This window comes from Patagioenas fasciata, chromosome 23, assembly GCF_037038585.1.
Source record: "Patagioenas fasciata isolate bPatFas1 chromosome 23, bPatFas1.hap1, whole genome shotgun sequence".
NCBI lineage: Eukaryota > Metazoa > Chordata > Aves > Columbiformes > Columbidae > Patagioenas > Patagioenas fasciata.
Window position 1 is genome coordinate 1,277,189 of NC_092542.1, and position 26,737 is coordinate 1,303,925.

Below are 26,737 nucleotides of genomic sequence, written 5' to 3' on the forward strand. Positions count from 1 at the left end.
TTTTAAAACAAGGCAGACAGATTTAACCGCGTTTGTGTACCGAACTTGCAGAGAGCACGGAAGTGTTCTGTCACAGCCAGAGAGTCGTGAGCTGGAAGGTTAAATATGTTTATTTTAGTAGCGCAAGGTGGTTTTACAAACAAATGTTTAGATTTTGCAATATGCACAAAAGAATCATTACAAACAAAAGCAAAATATCCTCTCTAGTAATAGGGACCCTCTGCAGCCTGAAATAAAATTAAACCTCTGTTTCTCTTAAAAATGCATCTCAGTAAACATTCTTCTCCATCACTGATAAAATGTACATCTATAATAAATGACACAATAACTGGGGGTGGGAGTGGGGAACATCCCTAAAAATAAAAAGTAAAAAAAAGCGGGAGGAAAAATTATTATTCTGTTTAGGTTGGTATTTAATTCTAAATATATCCATCTAAAAAAATTAAATAGCTCTTTTTTTTAAAACATATCATTGAAAGGTTTTTTTTGCATGGCAGTGCAATACAGAAATAGTAAAATTCATCCCAAAAGTGCTATGTACAGCAGCATTGTTAAAACACCATACGGAAGGGCCGGTGCTGTTTTCAAGACAAGACGAGCATGCTTCTTCGCCATTTCTGGATTGAAGTCAGAGGGTACTTCCTGTCTGGTTTGGGTAATTCCCTTCTCTCTCCTGTCTCATTCCCACAGATTATGTTTTGAGACAAGGAGCAGTCACAGTTCACTTTAAGTGTGTGCATGTGTACACATATGTGCAGACATATTTGCATACACATAGGTGTATAATATATAGTCTTTTATATATATATAAACAAGCTTAGTTTAAAAAAGCATTGCTTTGGAACATAGTGAGAGCTCTTCTTCAACAAGGGAGACAATACAGATTTTCATTGAAATAAACAGGTCCATGATGGAAGATGGACTTTATCTACTACATGATTAATTAATTAAACAGTGTCACTGCAATTTTGACTATTTCCCAGAGAAGACACCCTCAGAGGCCTCAAAATCTTCCAAAAAATAAAGCAGAACAGGGAGCATGATTTTAAATCCAGCCTCTTTTCACGGATCCACAATTTGCAAGAGCAAAGTTTACCTTGGCTGTCATTAACGTCACGTAGATGTTTAACTACTGCAAGAAGCAATTACTGAAATTAGTAAAGAACATGAGATTTGCACAGAGCAACTTGCAAATGGAAAGAAGTGGCCACACACAAAGGAGGCCAAATCTGAGGCTGGGAAAAGTGTATTCAAAATAAAAAAGGGGGTCAGATGATTAGGACTGGAAAAACGTGTCTCCGATTTCACTTGATTGTTTTATTTCCACAAACTGCTGACAAATTTAACACAACTATTCTTTTGGAGTCCTGATGTTAAGTGCCCTTATGATCAAGGGAAGGCCAGGAAGCACCGAGCCGTGTGAGGATATTTTGTGCCTCTCAGGTCACTACGCTTTGTTTGAACAGGAATGTAAACATCGCCTCATCAGTGCTGCCCAGAACTACAGTTTCAGCATAAAGAAGACTTCTGTGTCAGCGTCATGTTCAGTTTGGTTCTTAGGCTGCGATGTAAACGCGGCAGGAGAAGCTAAATCCATACAAAGGGCTTTGGCAACGCTGCAGGCTCCCTCGGGGTTCCCGCGCTCCTCCATGGGGCTGGCGCCCAGCCGGCCCAGGCTCTGCAGCCGCTGTCTCTCCTGCGCTTGCTTGGCGCGGTTGGCGATGTAGCGCACCCTGCTCTGGCTGCGAGACGAAGACCTGCGCAGGAGGCCCAAGCTCTCCCCTTCCTCCTCAGACTCGGCTGGATCGAGGCTGATCGGGGACGTGATGTCGTTTTCCTGCTGAAACGCCGTCAGCTTCTTCAGCTGCTCGGTCAGTTCATCCTGGGGTTTGACGGAGGATCTCAGGCCCGAAGAGCGGCGCTGCTCCCGCATTGATCGCGTGACAAAACTCCTGCTGATGCTACGGTATTTGCTTTCAAAAGTGCACACAATATCATCAGAGGTAAGGTCTCCAAGACTCTTGGATTTTGCCTGGTTATTGCCAACCATATCCTGTGCTTTGGATTTGTTAGAAGACTGTCTGAGACTTTCCATGTACAGCCTGCTCCAGGTGTGCCTCCTAGGAATGGATGAGAACGCATCTTGGGGACTCCTGGCAAGAGGACGGGGACACAAGTCATCTGCTGGCAGCTGGCCAGACCTCAGGTTGGGATTGGATTTGCTCTTGCTCACCATGGGCATCTCGTTACTGGATGCTGTAGCAGACCGGGGGCGCATACCCTTTCTTACGGCAAGCGGCTCGAAAGTTTCATGACGGATGCCAAGATCCGGGAGGCTTTTGCGAGCTAGATTGGGCAGAGAGAGATCGATCACAGTGTCGTTGGAGGACATGCTGGAAGAGGAAGACATGCTGTCACGATGACTGCTGCAGTCTAGCTTGCTCCAGATCCGGTCGTTGACAGTGGCATCAAAGTACACTTCTGCTGCTGGAGACAGGCTACTTGGAGGTTTTATTAAGGCTGAGGAGTCTGACATCTTCAGTCCTTCACTCTTTGGCCTTCTTACTAACATGTAAGAGTTTGTCTGAGAAACAGGGACAGGTAGAGCCTGCACAGCCTGGGCTTTCCGGAAAGCGTCTGGAGGCAAAGCTGTCTGTGTGCTGTTAATCACGTTGTTTTGCTGCAGTAGCTCAGCTGCTGCACCAGGTTTTTGGCCTTTGGATTCAACGGTGCTTTTCATGCCCATTAATATCCGACCTGGTTGGTCATTTTGCTTCTGGCAGTTTTCAAGAGGTTGCCCAGCAGTCTTACCTGCCGCTGCCACCAGCCAGGCTTTTGGAGGGTGTGCTGCCAGTCCACACTGATCTTCGGCTTCACCACACGCCCGCGTCCAACCATTTTCTTTGCTGAGACATCCTGCCATGCTTGTCCTCACATCTTCTTGGCCTCCCAAACTTGTGTCAGCTGCTCTCCTGACTACCCGCACTTGGTCTTCTGCAGCCAGGTTTGTTCTTTGTTCTCTAGCGAGCAGAGATTCTGGAGGCTGGTTGGATGTGCTGCTCACTTCTGATCGAGATTCGGAGGAATGATCAGACACAGACCCTTCTTCAGAATCACTGCAAGGAGTAATGCGTAGAGGGAAGAAAAGGCCAGCGTGATGGTTTTCATTGGCAATAACAGGCTCTTCAGTGATCGTTTCTAGGCTGCACAAAGAAGTGACTGACCTCTGTATTGAGAAATGGCAGACATCTATTTGGGAGACAGAAAAAGACAGGGAGAGGAAAAAACAGAAACAGGGTTAATTACCTATTACAAATTGCAGTTTAGTTGAAGATTTGTTCTTTATATGGTATCATTTTGTTTTTAAGGTAGTAGTTGCATATAATAATAACAGTTTTTAAAACAACTTATGATTTCAAATGCCTGGCTAAAGGCAGCAAAAACTTCTGCTCATTCAGTTTTAGCTGCCCCAAAGCCCCATTGCTTTCAAAAAATCTCAGTCCGTGCATAGTAACACCACATTACTTTTCTGATCACCTTATTCAAACAACTGTACCCACCACTTTCTTTTTGACCCTGTATCCCCTCTCTTAATCTTTTCATCCACCATCCAGCACCACCTGAATTGCTCTTTTCCTTCCCTCCAGCACTCAAACATGAAGAATCACAAGAGCCCCCAAGCACCTGAAGAAAATGCTCCATTCGTCTGCAGTGTTTATAACCTGCACCCTAAGAGCCAAAGCAATCATTCCAAAATACTGCTGCCCACGTCTCCAAACCACAATGCAAACATGCACTCGAGAACTAGCAAAGCACAACTAAGCCAGGCAACAACCTCAAGAAACAGGAGCAGATCATTATAAGGCAGTAAACAAACCAACCCCAGGACTACAGGCAGCAGGGTGCTCGAATCAGTGACACTCAGCAGACAGTTACCTTTGACTTGCTTGTCCTTTCAGTTCTTAACTAGAGAGAGGGAGTGTGCATGTGGAATAATAGGACAGAACAGAGGAAAAATCCAGTTAATGTAGGGAAGGCAGGTGCAGGTAACAGGATAAATTAGTGCTGAGGGAGGGGAGGGAAACAGACACAAATTTGTAGGATCCTAAGAATTTCTGACCAACCAGAGCACTCAATGGAATCCATAAACAGATGGGTATTAAGTTCGTTACTTTGTCACAGAAGAATAAAAGGCAATATTTGGTATTGTTCAAGAAATGCACTCTGCTGGACTGGGGAATGGAAGCCAGACTCCTCTTCCCCAAAGCCCTTTCCTAATGCTATGGAAAAAATCATCTACATCACCAAAAACTGCCAAGGAACTGCTGGGCCTTTCCTTTCAGCACCAGCATTTCCAATCCAGCGTGCAGTGGCAAGAAGCTGCCAACAAAAACAGGGCTTTACTGGCCTGTGTTACATCAACCGGGAGCGTGAAAAGGGAAGAAGGTGCTTGTGCCCATCAGCAACATCCGCCATTCACAGCAGAGCTGAATTTCCAGTAGCTGGAGGAGTATCGGGAGGAATCCAGCGCTGATCAGACTAATGAGATCTCCTTCCCCCTGCCCAGGCCATCAGCACACATTAAGCCAAGCTTAAAAGGCAAAATGCTAGAAACTGTCACGCTGTTGCCATAAAAAGGACAAGTAGAGACTATAGTTTCCTGTCCCATCCTTGTGGCATTTTCCATCAGCAGAATGTTAATTATGAAATGCAGCCATATTAGGCCAAGGCTCCTGGTTTCCCTGGTTTCCCGGCGGGGGAAAGCGTGCTGTTTGTGCGAGCTGGATCAGCAGCAGCCCCCAAGCGACTATTGCACCATTTTAAAGGTTTGCTGATTCCATGCTTGAGAAGTCAGATGGATTTAATCAAATTTCAAGCATATCACAATATTTATTTAGTGACTTGGGGGGCTGGCGGGGGAGCTGGCACTGATAATGGGAAATGGTTTCATATGTCACACTACTCAGAGCTTATGAAAAGCCTAACGCCAACAATTTAGACACAGAAAGGGCTCTGCTGCTTTGGATTAATTTTAAGTCATGGGAAGTGGCAAAGTTCTTCCCTCCCCCTCCCACTGCCCTGGTATTTTCCCAAAAGCTCAAAGCAGATATTGGAAAAAAAGATGTAAAAAGAATATATTTAAAAAGAGAAATAAAGTGAAATTGTAGACACTGAACCAGATTAAACTGATCAAATAAGATATTGTAAATTCCTGTATGAGGCTTTCAAAGAAACCCACTACAGGTGGACAGTGAGAATCTGTTACTAACAACGGGATTACACCTCGAGAAGCAAAGTCACTTAACTGCCCCTGACAGTTCAACCACCCGTGCCCAAATTCCTTGGACAACTGAGGGGGAGAGGGGCAGGGATCTGAAGAGAAGCTCTTGTAGTCCTAGACAGCAGCTGCATTTCTTTACTTCCTCTCACAATTCTATGAAACAGATAAAATCTTGTCAAAATCTCTTCCTTTCCCTCCCTTCCCTGCCAAATCAGGAAGAAAAAAACAGCCGGTTTCCTTATTAAAATATCTCCTTTGACTGCCTCTGGTCCTCTTTACTATCTGTACAAACACGCAATAAAGACAGTGCCGTGCTCCCAGTGACCATACGCATATTCCTGGTTTGAAACCGCTATAAAATACTGTAGCTCAAAGCCTCCCTTTAACTGGACACATTTTACTTTGCACCTGGAGACGTTCACAGTCCACCCAGCTCCACTGGTGCCAAGTAACATCTCATCACATTGCTTTCTATTATATTACACAACTGTGCCCTCAGGTCACAGTCAAATCATATCCACAACATCTATAAATGTTTGCGTACTGGGGATTCAAACACTTAGGACCAGGTCTGCTATGTTTGTAAAGCGTGGGCTCTTGAACAACCCAGACCGGAGAATTCTGCCCAGTGATCCCTGAACTGATGGCAAGAATTTTGCAAGTTCTTTGAGGGAGGAACTGGTTTTGTTGTTTGCAGAGTAGACGTTAGATATCATTTCTGATGTGGATATCCCCCAGTGAAACACAAATACCCATAATGAAAATCTTGTTTGTTAATACGGGTTTCCCATATTCAGCCCCTACTTCATGCTCTGGTTTGGATCTTCAAATTTACTTAGTATCATACGACATTCATGGAAAAAAACAACAAGGAAACAACCCTGAACACGCAATCCAAACATTCATGGGCTACCAACAGCTTCACTACTGCAGACGGTTGACAAGGCATGGAAAGGACTCATCTAAACCAGACACATCTAGGAAAACAATAAAATAAAAATATTTATGCGGACTATTTTTCTATCGGTGCCAAAAATAAAGAAAAAGAGCTCTTCATAGCAAAACAACATACAGGAGTTTCTAAGTAAAGACGCTATGCAGAAGCTGAGACAATGATGTGATCTAAGGTGGAGAAGGGTGAAGAAAATCTGGTCTTACCAGTAAAGAATATAGGGGATTTACTTCGAATTTCCTCCAATTTTTGAACGAACAAGGCGTTCATTTCCCTCTGAAGGGTGCCCACTTGCCTTCGAGAAGTTTCAGAGCAGCGCTTGGGGAATTCTGGGCTTCCAAGACTTTCTAGACTGCTGGAGTTGGAGGATACAGAGCCATTGCTGGCTGCAACCAAGTTGACAGTGCTTCCGTACTTGCCACCCGACTGGCACTGCCAGCGCGGCCGGGTATGAGCCTTTAGTCCATGACATTTAGATTCAACGCTTTTCTTCCCTGGGGTCACAAAAGACTGGGTGCTCCTTGTTAGGTCATCGGCAGTTCCAGGGCTGTTGCAAGACTGCAAATCTGATTGCCGCCTGGGCTGACCCCGCACAACCCAGGTTTTGAGCTCTAACCTCTCTTCTCCACTTATACTGCTATACTGCTCCTGGTGAGGTATATCTTTAACAATAGGCCTGCTGGGATGGTCACTCCACTTGCAGTCTAAATCTGGGCTTTCTTTGGAACCAATCATGCATTTCATGCAGTTGGTGGCCACTCCAATCCTACCAGAGCTGTTGATGGCGCAGCGTGCAAAGACGCTTTGCTTCTCGCTCTGGTGCTCCTGCAGCCGGACCCTGTTCGACCTCTGCAGGGGTTCACTGAAAGCAGCACCCCCTCGAGCACAACTCTGGCTTTTGGCGCCACGAAAGCTGTGGGTCTTACCTTTCAACCCCTTGCCAGGTACCTCCCCACTGGCACCATCTCTGGGAGCTGGTGACAGAGGACTTTCTGGCTCTTGCTCGAAGCGAGGCTGTGAGGCAGCGTCCACTTCACCGTCTTCACCGGGCCCCTCAGAGCTGTTGTCTTTGGTGTCAAAAGCAATTTCAGGAAAGCCCTTCTTGCTCTTCTTCTGGCTTTTGGCGGGCGCGCTGGCCGTCCGTCGCAGGATGTGGCTGCTAAAGGAATGTTTGCGATGGAGCTGACCAGCAGCATGACTGTCCAGAGAGGCCTGCTTTGGATTTCTGAGAAACAGGCCTTTTAGACCTAGAGCTTGTTTGGCCTGGAAAATTAAAAACAAAAGAAGTCCTTAATAGAAAAGGCAAGCCTTCTACTTCGGGCACAGGACCTCATGCACAAATGACCAGTCCACATATGCACACACATACGGAGCCTCCTGCCACATTCCTACCAGCAGCACGAGAATGAAACCAGAAACAGGACAGAGATTAAGAGTGAAAAAAATCAGTAACAGCAGCTTTGCAAAATCTCACGTCGTCTTTCCTTAACCATGATTTTAGATAAAATTTCCAACCAGGCTTGTCTTTGGATTGGTCATCATCTTCTTACAAGCATATAGCTTCTTATGACATATACATTAGATATTGAAAAGAAAGTAAAAAAACTTAAATACTTCAGTCTATAAGGATCTAAGTCTGAAAGCTGGAGAGGGTCTCGGTGATTGTCAAAGCCACAAAGCTTAAGGTATTCGTAATGCCACATATTTCAGACTTTTTAAAGTCAAAGTGCTTCCTTTATAGCAATACAGCTTTCTGGGAGTTTGTTGTTTGAACTACATGCACAACAAATGAACAAATACTTTGCTTTCTACCTCTCTGATTGCATGTTGATGATTTCCTACCATACCAAACTTATCCAAAGACACTCATGTATGTTCTCATCACTGAAGAAACACACTATAAACAAGTGCAGTTAGTCAGGGTGATAATGCAGTACTTCATATACTTTGGTACTTAATTAAGTGTTAAACATATATATATTCACCATCATAAACCTCCCCCCATCATACAATTGATTCCCACTTTGGTGAAACAGAGTTCCAGCATTCCTGTGAACATTCCAGGTGTACTTGCCAACTTTTAAAGCAACAGGCTGACGCCTGGTAAAGGGTATGTTGGTTTTGCTCTATTCATAGAGCCTTGTACACGTAAATCACTTAAAGCAGAGAAAGAGGCATTTCCCTTCTAATCTACTCCTCCTTTGTTCCCTTTACTTCCCAGTTAGATCAGGTCCTGTTTAGTAGTTGCAGCATAAAGAGTGAATAAAAATAGAGTACATAAGCCTATGATTGAAATGCATTGTAAGAACCCATTACAAAATGTGACCGGCATCCCTGCTTGCTGGCACTTGCTGTCAGTCCAATTTTTCCCCTGTGATGCCATGTGAGGTCACATTTCTGCAGTGCCAAACAATGGCACAGAAATGTCTGCTTTAAATTACAATGGTCTGTCTTTCAGCCCAAAATATTTGAGTGCTTGCTCACACATTTCTCATTTTGCTTTGCAGGACGTAGTGGACAGATATTCACTGCACTGTACAGCCGGCCTGGGTGAAAAGCTGCTTTTATTCCTAAGTGTCCCGTGCAGTCTGGCATATGGGATCGAGGTTTATTTGTCTGACACAAAGCCCAGTGAAGGCATTCAGAATATTACTTCAGGCTCTAATTGACTGAAGTTTAGTTACTCCATGCCAAGATACAGTGTGAGGAGATGACTAACGAGAGACCTAAAATGGGCTTTAAAACTATATCCAGGATAAGATAAAGAAGGTAGGGATTGATTTTTTCCATACAAGTCAGAGAAAATGTAATTTAAATATTAATAGGCCTTATGTGAGAGTCAGACTATTGAACAGTCTGCTTGGATCATTCGGGATTCACTTTCACCAGAAAGCTTCAAAACAAGATGCTGCGTTTGGTAAGGAGCGAAGGGAAAAAGCACCGTGCTCCAATGGAGACAAGTTGGCAAGTACATGAATTCATTGCTACAAAATCAGACAACATAAATGCTTGCAAAACCCAGAAAAACTGTCATCCATACACACACACACAAAAATAATATCCAACAAAAATAAAAGCAAAGCACTGATGGAATGGGTGATGCGAGTGCAGGGCCCCGGGTATCATTCTAGCTTTATTTGGTGCATCTTTGTTAAGCTGGGCACTATTGCTTGAATCAGTGGGGTGATTCAAGAACCCAAAGACAAATCTGGTTAACTTAGGGGAAAAAACCAAAGTTTTCAGGAAAAAACAAAGAGAGCCATTGTGACGGAGATCCAGAACGTGTGCTTTCAGCTCTAGTCCAGCTTTTACAGAGCTATTTCATTCTTTAAAGCTGACTTGAAAAACAGCACAAGAGGTTTTCCCACAATTTAGCAAACAATTCACTGTTAATGTTCTTTTCTGTGTGAAAGGTTTGAATTCTGGCACAGAGAAAAGACAGCAGACTCAAAGAAGAGAGAAGAGGGTACAGAAGGACTTTTATCCTGGATCTGCTTCAAACAGGGAGGGCTCTCTGCTCATCAATGGCCCAACAGAACTGACCGTCAAATGTCGCAATTCACATTACATGAGTCGAAAAGCTTCAAAATGCTAATAAGGAAACATTGATGCTAATGAAGCAACTAGTTAGAGGCATGCAGGTGTGTGGTGGTGGTTACTGCACCTCCCTGGGGCAGGAGGGGGTACCTTCAAGGCGGCTAAAAACGCTCTGCTTCTAAAAGTAGGTATTTTGGACATAGAGAAGCCCACTGAAATCACAAACAGACAGAGCAAAGGCAGAATAACAGTGAGGGTGGATCTCGGAGATACGCACAGCTAGAAAACCACAAGAAATTCTGCAATACATGAACAGACTACAGAAGAGACAGAGACAAAGAAAAGCGTCTCCGGGAAATAGCACAATCTAGAAAGAGATTTCAGTTAAACACAAGTTAAGGTGTAAACAAAATCTAAAGACTTTGCTTTAGTAATATCAAGCTGCTGAGAGGGTGGAATATCTACACTTAGAAAAAAAGCCCCAAAAGGTTAACGCTTGCATTAGAATATCTGGATTAATAAAGGATGGGTAAAACCAGGCTGATAACTGGTGATTTTTTGCCCAAATTTCTGTTAACTGAAAAATCAAAGCAGAACATAATTCAGAGAGACAAAAACTGAAAGGGCTGTGCAATATTTGTTCCACATTTTCAGTAGTTTTTATTTTAAAAAGAAACATGTACAAGCTCTCCTTCCAAATCCTTGTACTTCCATCACGTCAGTGCACAGTGTGGAACTGACCTAAAGTGTCTAAAGTGACATTCTTTCCAGAAACAGCCCTTCTTCCTAGAAATACAAAAAAGCAAGCTTTCCTGGGGCTTATCTGTTTCATCCCATAGAAATTCTGATTAAAATCTAGCAATTTAAAAAGTTGTTTTCCTTTTGAAGAAGAGTTTTAATTCCCCTTACACGAACAGCGCAAGAAAGGGAACTCTGGTTTCCCGGCCTGTTCAACGCCGCCTCCTCCTGTCACAGTGCGGATATTACAGTATCAGTTTATTGCAAGTGGATATGAACTGGCTTTGAGATTCTGAAGGAACCATGTTCCAGTTTGAACCCATTGCCCCTTGTCCTATCATTGGTTGTCACCAAGAAGAGCCTGGTTCCATCCTCCTGCCACTCACCCTTTAGATATCTGTAACCATCAATGAGGTCACCCCTCAGTCTCCTCTTCTCCAAGCTAAATACTTGTTGCATTGGACACAACCATACTTATCTATATAAATGTGTGCACACTGCAATGAAATAACCTTCCCCTGCAGCTCCCTCCCTGCAAGAATCTCTTTTTCTAACTTTCTCTATGACTTGCCTTTATCTCCATGTATATTCAGAACGGTTTCAGGCTACCATGACAATTGTGGAGAGGAAGCTTACTGCAGTTAAACAAATACGTGATAGCTCGGACCTTCACCCATGGGGCTTCCCTGGTGTGACACAAACCCCTCTGGTGCGCTGCCGTACACGAGCTGCGCTGTGTCCCACGGTCGGCACTCACCTTACCGCAGATGTCATTGATGGCCACGTGGACAAAGATGGACGCCTCCTCTATACCCTCCAGGTACACGTGTCGGTAACCTGAAACACAGCGAACAAAGCGGACGAGGAGTTGAAAAGGATGGGAGAAGAGCACCGAGAGACTTTCCTTCTGTAAACCGCAAAATAAATGAACCACTATTTTCCCAGCTCCTCCTCTCAATAGGCATCCAGGCTTGTGCATCACCTCGCCACGCTCAGTTATCTGACAGTCACACCACTTAGAAACTTTACTGCCATCTTTTTTATCCTCTTTATTTGATAAAAAAGCCGTGTCCTGTTTTTTCCCATGTCCCTTATTGCTGCTGTCAATCCAAACTGAGAGTTATAAGACCAAAACTCCAGTGTCTTTCGAAAACCAGTGGCAAGAAAACGGAGGAAAAAGCTGTACGAGATAACAGGAGTAAAGATTCTGAATGCCAGCCTTCTGAGTCCACAATATTTAGCCACCCTGCCTAACAATCTTAACCATTTTTTTTAAATCTCATCCCATAGAGTTAATGGATTTAGTTTTCATCATCGCGTAAAGGCAGAGAACTCAGAGTCCACACTCCCAGTCTCCTGCTCTAACCAGAAATTCTGCAGCAGACACATGCGCTCACATTAACCCAGCATTTGCAGCTTCTGTTCTCACACAAAAAAGCCCAAGCCAACTGACCTGGGATGTCAGCATTTCTGTCTTACCTGGCATCATACTGCTGAACGCAATCGTTCTCTGTCCAATAAAGTCACGCCCGATTGGATCGTGATCCCACACAAGGAACCGAATCAGTGCAATCTCTGGCATGTGGACTGTGAACACCAACGTTTCCTCCCACATGGGGTTAAAACCTTGGAATGAAGAAATGAGCTTTTAGGTTTTTGATTCACCAGGTGCAAGAAGAAAGAATACTGCCTATGTAAGGAATGCCTGAACTGCAATGTCATTCTGGTTTTCCTAATAGTTTGATCATTGTTACTGGAAAATGCAGTGCTCCCACTCACTTCTGCAGGAGACACAAGAATTTCCAAGAAACGTAGTTGGATCTAACTAAAAGAACCCCACGTAATCTTACCGTTATCATCAACTACTCTGGTTTGTTCTTTGAAGCAGTCAACAGGTAAGCCTATCACTTCTACTTCAACAAAGGGATCTATGATCTGGAAAACAGACAGTAACACACACTGAGAACTGCAGGAAGTTAAATCCCCATCCTTAGCCCAGCCGATGTGGAAATAAACGGTCGCAAGCACAGAAGAACAGTGACTAGCTGTCCCGTACCTCTCCTCTGTCTCCCAGCATGGAATCACGTGGCTTGGGGAGTTGTTGACCACTGATAATCCTTAGAACCAGCTGTTTCTTCAATTGACCAGGGAGTGGGTCTTCAGAATTTGGATTAAAGACACCTGTAAGAACGAGAAGGCACTTAATGGGAAAGAAGTGGGGATGACCTTAGAGACAACTTCTGGCTTATTTGCTTCTAGCACCAGAAACACATTTTTAGACAAACTATAATAAGGATCCACACCCACTCTTCTCGTGCAATAAGTAATCCATCTATTTTGCTGGTTTTCTTACCTTGACACATGCAGTTTGGTTTGAGGACATAGCCACAATTCCCATTGGCACTAAATTTGGCCCGGTTCAGTTGCAGCATTCTTCCCTCTGACTGGTAGTTTAGTGCAACTATTAAAAGAAAAAGTGATATTATTTACTGAGTACATTAATAACATTCTTGTTTGTAGAACAAAGTTAAAGGAAAGACACCTAAATACATCTTCACATTTGACTTCTTGTATGCAAAAACTCCAATGTTTTATGAAAAAGAATTGTCCTACATAACATACATTGCAGCTTCAGAGAGAGAAGCTCTCCAAAAGAGTCTGAACTCTGAAGTCCTCCTGCATTTGAGAAGCTCATTTATTTCCACTTATCGACAACTGCCTGCACAGAAGACACATGTTTGAGGTAGTCTATCTAGGTAACACACAGTAACAAGGAGAACTCAATTGTCAGTAAAGCTGAATGACCAGAGAACTCATAGTATTTTAAGGGGTGATTCCAAAGCCCCTGTTGTAATAAAACATCCTCCTTGAAGTAAAACAAAAAACCCCCAAAGTTCTCATTCTGCTCACCAAGCTGGCAGCCAGCATTCCAGAACGGCTGGGGATTGTAGTTGCTGGAGTCCACCCGGTACGATGACGGGTAGATGCGGGACAACTGCTGCTGGTTGAAACGCAGATACTGTGCTGGCTTCTGCTGCAGGATCTGGTGGGCTTTTGTTTCACTGAAAGATGAAACCTGCCAGCTGGAAGAGACTATAAAGAACAGAGGAGGAGATTAGAGGTAATCTTATTTATTTATTAACTAGATAAAGCATTCAAAACTACGTAGCACTAGTTTCTTATAACTATCAAGCATCATTTGAATACATTCCACTCAGAGGGAACGATGGTTTTCCTTGTACTCCAGCAACAGATGGATGGTGGCAACAGATTTGACTTGAAAATCTAAACTTCACGCTCGAAGTGCTCCTCAGACCACTCTGCCCAAGAGCACAACTACACCCTCTGTCATTTCCCACGATGCAGGTGTTGTGTGGCACATTTACACAAGCTAGCAAAGACCACATGGGTACCACCACTTGTAGGAATGTTTTCTCCTTTATGGAAGCTGTCACACAACTCTTTAATAACAAGATATGTAGGAACATAACTTTTTCCATTTCTTTGTACAGCAATTACTTTCAGCAGATCTTTAGCTCAACTTACTTTCAGTTTCAACATCGTGGATGCCAACAGACTTTGTGTATTTCACCAGGTCAGAGAGTGCCCTGCACAGCTTCATTGTTTTCTTCTGTCTGTTCATCCTAGAAAGACAAAACAAATTTATTTCCTATTAATTAAGGGGTAAATTTTATCTTTCATATTTCAAAATAAATATAAACAAATATAGTGCATCAATTGTTTTGACCAAAGGGTGGAGTATCTATTCACATATATATTCACTTCTCAGGTCAAGTACTAACAAAAAAACTACTTAAATCCTGAAGAAATAGCAAGAAATTAATGCTCTGATCCTCCTCATTTGCTCAGGTTATCAATAACATCACATCTACTGATCTCCCAAAGAAATCTCCAAATTGACCCAGTGAACTGCTTCATCCGATTTCTTACTTCTGAAGCCAGAAGCATAAGCAGCCATACTTCGATGTCGGGATTTTTAAAGAGGCAATTATAAAAGCAAATATCAAAATCATCACCTGAATGTTGATGCAACTTCATTTCGCAAATCGTAAAACAATTTCAAAAAAAGCTGGGGACCTGATACACTGCAAATCCACCTTAATGGATTCAGACAAGGTTCCCTGTACTTTGCTGATGAGTCTGAACGGCACCAAGAGATCATTCTGATGATCTTGCGGCAGACATCGGATCTACCCTTATACCAGATTCCTGTCCCACGCCTGCAGCCTTCAACAAACTGGCTTCTAGAGCAGAAACCCATCTTTTTAGTGCGGACATTTCTGTAGGTATCTCTTTTTAGAAGAAAAATTGCCAAATAACTTGTTAACAAACCTGCCATGTACAGAGCTCCTGGCTAAATTTCCTTGAGAATCCGAATCATCTTCACCCTCTTCCAGACTTGTCGCCTTTTTCAATTTGCTTCCTTTTTTCTGTGCCACAAGGAAATAAAACCGTAATATCACAACTGCCTGATCAAGGTTTGAGCAGCTGCATCCAATTCTGCTTCATTATGCCAATGAGTGTGTTGCTTACAGAGAATGACAGCTTTTGTAACACTCAGTACTGCAGAATCATGTGCATGCATACTGGGAAGACTCAGCCTGAGGTCAGAGCGTTTCTATAAGGAAATCATAAATCCTCAGATAAAAGCTGCAATTTTTTTTTTTCTGGTTAGAACTTGGATACTTTTAGACCTTGATGTAAATTGAAACTATCTGTTATGCACAATTATAACCAGTTATCCAGCCTATCTATTCAGTGAACAGTCTGAGAGCAAGCAAGCCTCTGACAGACAGTGCAATTCTGATATTCCTCTCTAACACTGTGGGCGAAGAAAAGATCTATCCAAGAACACCGTATTTAGTGCAGACCTGGTCTACCAAGTGGCTCACCTTGCGTTTAGAAAAACTGCCCATCAATGACCGGCTGTGCCTTTTATTGGTACCGAAGTCCTCCCCAGACTCCACATCATCCTCAAGTTTATTCTAAAGAAACCAAACAAAGAATAATTTAGCAGACCTGAGTGCTACAGCGTATTTAAACGTTCTTTGTTTCCCAGACTGCTGTGGTTAACACCTATGCAAAATGATTCTTGAAGTGGACGGATGATGGCAGAGTGGTGGACGTGATCTACCTTGACTTGAGTGAGGCATTGGACACAGTCTGCACAGCATCCTCACAGCTGAACTGAGGGAGTGTGGTCTGGATGAGCGGGTAGTGAGGTGGACTGGGAACTGGCTGAAGGGAAGAAGCCAGAGAGTCGTGGTCAATGGGGCAGAGTCCAGTTGAGGCCTGGATCCGGTGCAGGGCCTCAGGGGGCAGTGCTGGGGGCTGTATTACTCAATATATTCATCAATGATTTGGACGAGGGAATAGAGTGACTGTCAGTGAGTTTGCTGATGACACCAAGCTGGGAGGAGTGGCTGACACTGGAAGCTGTGCTGTCATCCAGACACCTGGACAGGCTGGAGAGCTGAGCACGGAACAATTTAATTAACTATAACAATCCCTAACATTCTGTGATTATATAAATCATTAGGCTTAAAAGCACATACAAAACTCATGTCATAGAAAGTCTTGAGAATCTGATTTTTAGTTCTCATCTAGCCTCAAACCCTAGTTAGTACACCTGCTTATTACTGGCAGATCTTCAATGTTTCTCCTTTGCATGCAACAATCTTCAAAGCTTTTTGTGGCTTATTACAAATTCTAAAATGATATTGCCTCAAGTTCACAAAGCGTAGTCTGTGGGCTGAGTACATTTTTATAAAAAAGCATTAGTATAAAATGAAAATGAAAATGTAAATGCACAGAACATAGAGAACCGAGAAAAAAAAGTCCAACTTCCATATGAGCTTTTTATAATGGAAAATAAAATTCTTTCTGTTGGAAAGGCATTTGATGTGTACATTTCATGCTCCAGTTGCTGTGTGAGCAAGAAAAAAAAGCTTTGTGTATCTGACAGTGATGTTCACCTGGTATCACCATTAACTGAACGAATTCAGCTATGAATCTGAAGCCAATAATACACAATTTATTCAGCAAGCTAACATAATAAATGGAAATGCAAAACACCTCTTTCTCTGAAGTCACTGGAAAAAGTAATTGGACTTTGGAGAAAGAGGTGTGCAGCATCTCGGTTTACATTTCAAAGCACTGTCATATTTCATTATTCAGCTGCAATAGACTACCCCTCTGCATCAAGTGCGAATCATAAAACCAGCTAAAATTAAAATCTCATTATCAGCAAATTAAACAGAAACTTCTACTGAATGACAAATACAAAAAGTATTTTTGCCTATAACACAGCTTTTATATAAGCAATACAAAGTTTTAACGAGATGTCACGACAAAATATTACAGAAGGGAACACATTTTCTTGTATATTGAAACAGCCAAATTTGTGGTGGTCAGGGCAGCCATCCAAGAATGGAAAACAGAGCTTCCAAATCTCAGTTCTACCTAAGTCTGACTGGGGACCTGAACGTGGATCTCCCACATCCCAGGTGAACGTTTTGCTACCTGCTTATTCTTGAGTTGAATTATCCCAGTTAAACTGACATAGGCTGGAGACGGGGACCTAATGCCAAAGAGACTCCACAAAATCCATCGTGTGACTCACTCTCTCTTGTTTTAAGCGAAGTGCTGAGCATTCTTGAGTTTCATTAGTACTACAATAGCTGCAGACACCTCAGGTAAACTGAGTTATCTTTACCGGGGAGTCTCAAAACAGATAGAGAAGCCCAACTTTAGCCATCTGCCTTTGAAAAAACAAGCATTACTTGTTATGAAATAAAGTACTGTGTAGCTACAGAGACAAAGAAAACAACAATCAGATCTTGAAGGAAGTGAAGTACAGTAAAACACGTTCACCTTCTTACTGTCTGATTTTAGTCCAGCCTTTCCAGATGATGGCAGAGTGGTAACTGTAAAATTGTTTGGATCTTCACAGTCACGGATTTTGGATTCTTTTATCAGTGAGTCGAGTTTTTTCTTTGCTATATTCTCCACTCTTTTCCTATTACTAGATGCCTACAAACAAAACAGAATCATTAAACTAGATAGTGATTTAATAAGCCTTAGTAATTCCAGCAAGGATTAATGCAAACTGAGATGTTATGTGCAGAAACAAAAGAAAACACAAAAGATTCTTGATTTGCACAACATGAAGCAGTTACCTGCTGCTCAGTACCAGACTTAAGCTAAGGTATGGAAGAATCTGAGGCCCTGAAGTAGATGTTATATCTAAAGCATAAACAGATTGAAGTGATGAGAGTAAAACTAATTAAAACAGTTCTAATTAATCCAAGACCAACTGTTAGCAGAGCTGTTCAGATGTAACGTCTGCTAGAAGCCAAGGACATGCTAACACGGAAATAGTTATTACTGAGATGCCTCCCCACACTGAACTCATTCACATATGCTGTGTTCTGCAGCACATATTTAGTAAAGAGTCTGATCTGTTCCACTGTGCTGTCCAATACCAACACTATGATGCAATAGAGAATAATGGAGATATTACTATTTAAAATATTAAAAAAACAAAAAATTCCATACTTGAAACACAACCACTAGAACTTTTGCCACAAATTTTTGTCAAATCTGTCCCCAGGAAGGTTTAGAACCTAACAGACTTGAGATGTATCCCAAAGATTAAACACATCCACATTCCAGAGAACCCGTGCAAGTTTTCTTCTCACTGAGATGGGAAGGCTTGACATCCATTTACATTCAAATGGCCACTTAACTTACATCTCCATTCATTAGTTTGCAGTCATCGTCAATCTCATCAGCACTGTCCTCATCAGAAACTTCACCTTCCTCTGCATCATCACTGATGTTGGCTGGAAGTTTCTTCCCCTAGAAGACCAAAGGATTACACAGGCAGGTTCAGCATGCAGCTCTTGCCATCACACATAAAAAAAAACTTCAAAGCATGCAACCACATTCTTATTGATTGAGAAGACACCTGTTCAAAACCTTAAGTGCCAGGTTCTTACAGACTGCTTTTTGTAAAATTATTTAAGTGATAACCTGGCAGAAATCATAATCATCACAAACAAGAAGAGGGATGGAACAAATGAAGCAGGTTTTCACCTTAACAAGTATTTTTCCTTTAAGACTTGCTGGTGAAGGAAGCTTGGTAGAATCATCGCTGTGCACAGAAGACAGGTCCAGTTTGTCTCCCAGAATTTCTGTGAGATACTGAGCCATCTTCTTCTGCTGAATGACACTGCAATGGTTCTCAATTGACAAGATAACAGGGTACCTGGCAGAGACAAAAGCAAGTATCATCAACTCCAAACTGCTTTTATAGCATTAAGAAGACAAGGGTTACTACTGTCCAAGCCATTTCTGTAACAGACATCATCACCAATGAATCCACAGGGGTTGGATAAATCACCGTGCGCACAGAACTGATACCCCACTAATCTCTCCAAACTGAAAGGTTATTTTCAACAGCCACAGGCTTTCAGTCACACAATGCCTGCAGGACAAAACCTTCCCGACTGATGATTACAGTTAAATCCCAAGCTTTGCCTGCAGCTGGTTCCTTAGCAGAGCTTGCAGCCTCCCAACAGCTATGGCTGCAACCTCTCCTGGAAAGAAAGCACCCACAAGTCTGTTTATAGCCCTGAGACTCAAAAGTTGGCAGACTGTACATACTCATTCTTGATAAAGGCATATTTGTTGATAGTTTCGATCACATCTTTGAAAAGAATTTTGGAAGTCAAAGTGTATCCATGGTGGACGATTGGTTCACCATCCGGCCCATCCCAGCAGTCAACTGTAGAACAGAAACAAAGACACCGATCAGACAAGTAACACCTGGGGCCACCGAGACTATGAGACCCTGCAGCTCCCCTCAGCCACCCAGCCAGGCATGTACCCAACAAGCCCAGGCATCAGTTCATTTCCCATAACAGAATCCTACTTCCCTATCAGAAATACCAGATTTCCTTTTATGTGTAGCATAACAGTGCCATATTTGCCAGTTTGTTTGTCACACACTTGGCTACAAAGCATATACACTGATACATTCTACTGAATGTTAGTATCCTCTCCACAATGATTTTCTTTTTCCTCTAACAACACTACTCTTCAAAATTCTGCCTTATTTGCATGCTCAAGGAATGTATCCATTAAATAGCATAATTATTATTTTGTTCTTTATGAAGACACCGTTTTACCAGGCTCTTCCCTCTACCCAATTTCCACGTTTTCTGCAGAAGCCAGGAGCCTTCCTTTACAGAGGAGAAACAAAACTACGGAGCCTGCCAATGATTCCTTTTTGATCCTTACCTTCCACGCAACGACAGCCGGACTGTAGCACCCAGGCGTACATGTCCACCCGGGACTGGGACATCAGCTGATCTCCCATGAGGTAGGTATTGTGTGAAGAGGTAATGAAATAGTGACTCAACGGATAACTCATGTCCTGATTCACCTGGTAGTGCTCTGGGTTGAATATGTCCCCTGATGGACTCCGCATGTAATTGGTGAAACCTGTAAGCAAACAAGACCATAAATAATACAGTTTTGTCCTTTGTGTTGCTGTAGCTTTCCTAAAACCAGCCAAAAAATTCATTTCTACATTCACAAACATATAAGTAAGATATATAAATAACATCACTACATCCCAACTGTCCCAATGCCCAACTGTGATTCTTGCTTTCAAGAGATCTCTAGTGACTTTGTCAGCAGAGGCCAGGAAAGCATGCTTCTAGACCAATTTCCTTACCATCCCTCTGCACGTTTACTCTGGATCACATAACTTCTCTTACTAAAGCTTAAAGGATTTCTGAAAATGCCTGCAAGAATGATGCAATGTATCTTCAAAAAGCATCAGTAAAGACGCATCCAGCTGACCTGCAATGACTGCTGCTTCTTCGTGACATGGACCTTGAAAAAGATCTTCCAAAGAGTACCGGTTTCCTTTTAGGTTCCTCAGCAAATAATAGGTATTAAAAAAAACCAAACCAAACCCAAAACCAACAAAACCCCAAAACAACCACCACCCCCTCCCCCCCCGCCTACTGAAAAGCATACTCTGTACAACATGGCAAAATTATATCACTATAGATTTTGCAATTGAATGCAATATTTGCATAAGCATTTCAACAGTTGCCTCTTCCCTACAACAGCTCCAGCAGACACCTTACCATCGATCCCCAGAGCTCCCTCCTTCTTGTTCTCCAGGCACGGTTCAAACTTGCTGATGATTTCCAGACAGTGTTCTTTAGTCACATTCGTCATCTGTAAAAGTAGCAAAAATGAAACGCTAACTAACAACCACAGCTTCTGCTGGCTCTTTGCTCTGCGCACGGTTTAACAACTGGCAGATCCTCCACAGCAGCACTGCGGATTTCCAGCCACCCCGGGAGATTCTCACTCCCGTCAATCAGTGTCACGTCCGATTAAGAACCAGAGCGCGCTGTGAAAAGTTCCTGTCCTATTGGCAGCCGCCTGATCACAGCCAGTAAAGAGAGTTCTGCTTTGTAGGTCAAATCTGGTTAGCGTTATTAGGCACACACAGCACCCAAACAGAACGAGCTTTGTCACAAACCAATGGGATTTCTTCTCTCGCAGGATTAAAGGATTAGTTTGCATTATCAAAGGGTTTTTAGTTTAAAATAAGAGAATGGTTCATCTTTATGCAGCAGACAGAAAAATCAGTTACTAGCAGGGTAAGAGAGAACCAGGACATAATGCTCTCAGAAAGATCCTTGAGGAAATCTGCTACTTCAAGGTTCCTCTGCATTCTCAACTGAAAAAGGAAAGAGTACAAAGGGAACTATTTGTTTGTAAATGTTATCACTTATAAAAAAAGGGCAATTTATGATAAGCCGTAGGTTTTTTTACCTCGCAGTGCTTTCATAACTGAATTTTAACAGTGTTATTTAATATTCCTGCTATTTACTGTTGATGTACCCTCTAATTATTATCCCTACTATTATTAAATATTCTGTCCTGAGTGGCCCGGTAAATCTTCTCCAGCAGATGCTGTATGTGACACATGAAAACACAGCCCTTGTCACCAGAGGGAACTGCCAATAAAGCAACCCAGCTGATGACTGTTTTGGCTACATGGAATCTTTGCTTGGGGGGACATGAAACCACCAGCATAGCTGCTACCAGATCAATGCCTTTTCTGGGAGTAATTTAAAACCTAGTAAATAAATGTAAAAGAGGAAGAAGAAAAAAGCCCTAACCCTTTATTTGCCCATATATGATAGGTTTGCTGGGTTCAAAAGAATAAGATCTGGAGCAACAGAAGGTTTTTCTGGTACAGCTTCAAATGCCCAAACACACACTTGCTTTCCCTGTACATATCACCCGAGAAAGGGCAGCACCAGAGAGAGAAGCCCCACAGGCAGGAGTTGTCCCCATCACTGATCAGCTGAGCTGATTTGTGTCCTGTGGCCAGTGCTCATCTTCCTCTCACCATCTGGAGGATCAATTGACCAATGAAATGGAAACACAGCCCACTTATCTAAAAAGCTAACTGCCAGAGAGGTGGCTTTTTTATTCATTCATTTCTTAGGCAACTTTTGAAACTGATGGAGATTCATGACTTACAGGCATGCAGCTTCAAAAGAGATCATGAGAGGAAAAAGGCAAAGACGAGTCAATGCATTTGTCCTGCACTGACTGCATCTTGCTGTCCAATTATTTTTCCTCACATCAGAATCTTCCACAAGTCTCTAGATGAAAGAGCGCAGGATCATTCATGGACCTCAGGAATTCATGTAGCCCCAAATCCCGCTCAAAGCAGGGCCAACTACAAGGTCACATTGGTTAGAGTGCTACCTAGACTGGTCCTGAAAACCCCCAAGGACGGAGGCTGCACAACCTCTCCAGGCCCTACCTTCTGTTCAGTCTCCAGGAAGCGTCTCAGGTCATCTGCATCCAGGTAGTCCTTGTGGTTGCTATAGGTGAGCATTAGCAGGTACAAATCGCGTCGTGTTGACATCATCTTATAGAAGGCGCAGAACTCGTCAAAGCCCAGCGTGCCCTGGTTATCATCTGTATCAGCCTCCTGCATTACACAGTGATTCAGCAATGAGATACCCAACAGCCTGAACCAACTTTAAATAAGCAAACTCCTGCATGAGAAAAATCAATGTTGAAATTAAACGCAGGTTGCTGCTGCCTGACATGGCTCCTCACCACGGCCTGCTAGAACAGACTGCTTTATTGAGCTGGTGCTTGTCATAGGAATGCTTTCAACAGCACTGAACCCCTGAAATGTGTTAGTGCATAAGCCAAGAAACAACTTATAAGGTCTTTTTCATTCCATAGGGAAACCCTGCTTGAAGGAGTTCTGTCTATAGCAATGAAGACAGCACGTCTTTACGTTATGTAACACCAGAAGGTACCTGGTGTAATGCCTTTTTCTATGAATAACAATTTATCTATGACGTGTTTCTGGAGCTCGCTTCAATTTACCAAATGGACTGTGTAGTATCTCTCAGCAGAGTGGAAACAAACCAGCTGGCGAAGTATTTAACATCTCTCCTATTAGGTTTCATGTTAATTCTCCAGCAGCTCAGTCCTTGTTCCTTTAGAAAACAAAATACATTTTCATTTCTTACCTTAAACATTTGCTTGACTTTCTGCCGGGGTAGGTTCACATTCAGTTTGTGCATTAGCTGGAGAACTTCGCTGATACTCAGGCTGCCGTCACCATTTTTATCTGCCTCATCAAACGTCTGCTTCAACCACATTGAACAGGAGTTAAGGGACAGCACGGAATATCAAGGGACATTACTGAATGTTATTTATAGGTGATTTTTTTCATGTCAGGAAAGACTGTATATGAGGCTGGGGATGAAAGAAAGTTCAAGGTAATATACAGCTCTACTGATCTTATTTCAGTAACAGTTTCTAGACCTGCTATTTACCCAGACTACTGCACAGAACTGACTTCAGAGCGAACTGCGATGTTCCATCACACTTTGGCCTGTATAGCCAAACGAAATGGACAGATTTGCACAGGGAGTAACAGATGAAAGAATACACATGTGTGTTTTTCAGTCCATTCAAGTAATTCATCTCCAGATCGTGCCCAGAACAATCCTCTTCTAGAACTCCTCTCAGCCTCTGGAAACAGGGAATGCAATGGGAACTGCTTTGAGGATTTGAGCCTAGCACATACTTCTAGCCAAACAAATACTTGAAGGAATCCCTATGCTATCAATAGCTCTCCATCACTTGGAAATCTCTCAGATAGGATAAGGATATTGGTCTCTGGTCCTCTGGCGCTTTGAGAGGCTGTCTTCATCACTGATCCCTGCCATCAGATACTTCAGCCCGGTGATCCAGGTTCGTGCTTCCTCTCCACTGGAAGATACCAGGTCAAGAGATTCCATATGGTCTCCATAGTAGATGCTGAAGCAGCAGTTGGGATCGAAACTGCCATCGGCATAGCGCTGAAAGATCTCCGATTGCTTCCCCTCGCAAACCTCCTGAATAGAGTCAATGGAAACTAGAATGACAAAAGCACGTAGCTCATTAATGACTGTGTGCATGCCCGAGGCCGGACAGGATGCATTTAACCTGCAGAGAAAGGGCCCAAACCTCACACTGCAAGGTCCCCAATCCACATGGGTTTTGTCTGCAACTCATTTACAACATGCTACACTACTGCAACCTGCATAGCTAACAAGAACAACCTAATCTTCATAAACTATTAAACATAAAATCATTTACTGCCCTTTAAATTCAAGTATAATGTTCTTCTTCATCTCCGGTGAATGAACCAAATCCTTCACGCTCATTCGTTTATAAGGCAGCAAGACCCTGGGAGGAATCGGAAGAAAGGCTGACACTCACTTTTGGCTCTCTCATTCTTTCGAGAAGGTCTCCAGCGAATACACGACTTGTGCTCGTCCAGGTAATAGAAGCGGACCAGCCCTTTGGAACCGCCACGCAGTTTGATCATCTGGGTACCAGCTTGCATGGAACTCATACATCTTTCCACTGAAGAGAGAAACAAAGTGATACCACTAAGCCAGACTTTGCCCCCTTTACAATCGCCTTTACAGGAAGAAAACATATCCATTTTCTCGTAAGCACCTTAAGTTCAGAAGCTCAGTTCTACAAATTCCCAGATAAGCTGCTCCCAACATGTGAACAATCCTAATAAGCAAACTCAGAAAAACTGAATTTTAAAGCAATATATAATAAAACTTCACAAACCATATATCCCTACAATTTGTCCTGATACCAGAAAAAAAAAAAGAGCCAACTTCCTTGCTGACTGTTTGAACGATGTTCTAACGTCTGTTAATTAATCATTTAGGATTCAGTAGCGTTATTGTCTTGTAGGATTTTCTGGGTTTGATGTGAATGTGTGAAGGAGTGGGAGTATTTTAGCATGTGAGGACGAAAAGAAGTCAGAAGAATTGAGTCACTGGGTATTTTTACACAGGGACCAGCTTTGTCAAACGCTTCCCATCCGAAGCTGAGGCCACCGCAGGTGCCACCGCGGGCGCCGCCGCGCAGCCCCGGCCCAGCCGCCCCTCTGCCACAGCAGTCACAGCTCTGCGAGCTCTGCCCTGCTAACAGACCCTGACAAGATGCATCCTCATTGTACGCTTAGAACAACCGCTCTTCTAAATACCGTTTGCTGGTTTTGTTGCCTATTTAAAAGAAAGGCTGCTGTGAAGCTCAGACAGCTAGTGAAGCTTAAGGGTTTTGCCATCGTATATCAGTATTCAGAAAACAACCTCTCGAGAGCCCAGTGACCTATGATGGAAGAACACAGGGATTCTTCTCGATTCAAAGTCTGAAAACTACAAATACTGCAGGAAATATCAAAGAGTTAAGAGATGTATGAATCCCGGCAGACAGCAAACCCACCTTACTGCGGGTATGGAGAGGGAGATGGATTCTATCTATACAACAGAAAATTTCAGAAGGTCTGCATATGTCAAAGCATACTACTTTGCATTTACTTTTCCAGAGGAATGTAAAGAACTCAACAATCAAATTTTAACTCTAAGGTTCTTGAAGACCAAAAGAACTGCACTAGCGAGCATGCAAAACAACACAGGACTATGTGTCTTGAGTTCTTCCTTCTTTCCCTTTCCTCTATTCTACTGCGAGACAAGATTTAAACACAAAAGCTTTCTAGATGATACCATCTTGTTCAATAAGCGGCAGGTACTCAGCCTGCATCTTACCAACGTGGCCGATTTTCCATCTCGGAGAAGCTACGATGCTGCCACCAACCCAGAAAAACTCTTCAGCCAGACGGGCCACTGAGAACTTATTCTGGAGCAAGGGAGACTTTGAGGCATCCATGGCTGAGACAAATGGCAGCTTCAGAACTGAACACAAGCACTGCAGGCCTTAGTAGAGATCAGGATTCTGTAGCACACATTTTCAATGTAAAAATGTCATCCCAAAAAAAGCGCGATAATTGGCGATTTCCAAAAATCCAGTCGTATTTTTCGTGTTGTTACGGAGTCATTTCACTGTAAATTTAGGCTCCTCCCCTGTCCAGATATAGAATATGAAAATCCCAAGAAAATCCTTGTTATTCTGTGTGATGTACTGATATGTCTATTTCTGAAGCCTGGGTGGGTTTCGGTTCAACATTTTAAAGATGACGGGCGATGGACACGGCCAGGGCCGTGGGGCAAGATGGCACGGGCAGGAATCCATTGCTGGACAGAAAGGCCTCCCAGTTCTATTCTTTTTCCTACCAGCTGCTAAGCATCCACCAAGACATTCTATCCATTTACAGCTGTTGGCTTCTCCACGCTGCTTCCTCCTTCTGACAGCAATTCCTGCATAGAGGTCCCCCTTTTATATACTTGATTATTAACAGAGTTGCAAGTCCCGCTCTTGTGAGGGCACTAATTGCTCCTCAAAACCAACCAACAACACCCATTGCAGCAAATGAGTGCCAAGTTAGCAGTGCAATCCATTCCCTCTCTGCCCTCCTGAGCCACCTTTGCCTTTCTCTGTGAACCGTTCCAGGTGCTCACGCTCTTCAGTCTCTTCCCAGGTCCAAAGAAATAAAAAACCGATCACATTTTCTTCTTGTACAGCTCTTCAAAACATCATCGTACCAGTCTCCATCTTTTCTCAGAAGGTTCTCCTCAGTATTTTAATGCATATGCCTGCTAAAAGAAAGAACATTTCTCTCCAGGCAGTAAAAGCCAGATACAATGCAAACACAGCAACACATGTTTGCT

At 43.0% G+C, this 26,737-nt stretch overlaps 1 protein-coding gene across 1 annotated transcript; it reads right to left on the reverse strand.

Moving 5' to 3' along the window:
• Nucleotides 1-92: 92 nt before the first annotated feature.
• On the reverse strand, nt 93-26,737 carry PLCH2 (phospholipase C eta 2). Its single transcript, XM_071798594.1, has 22 exons — nt 25,718-26,737; nt 24,366-24,512; nt 23,775-24,018; nt 23,126-23,255; nt 22,399-22,569; nt 20,693-20,786; nt 19,833-20,036; nt 19,197-19,317; nt 18,627-18,798; nt 18,282-18,389; nt 17,403-17,561; nt 15,422-15,514; nt 14,862-14,959; nt 14,055-14,152; nt 13,419-13,601; nt 12,862-12,969; nt 12,565-12,689; nt 12,359-12,443; nt 11,988-12,134; nt 11,266-11,345; nt 6,440-7,496; nt 93-3,249 (listed from the first exon to the last, which is right to left on the reverse strand). The coding sequence occupies exons 1-22, from the start codon at nt 25,836-25,838 to the stop codon at nt 1,502-1,504; spliced, it is 5,493 nt and encodes a 1,830-aa protein (XP_071654695.1). The 5' UTR covers nt 25,839-26,737; the 3' UTR covers nt 93-1,501.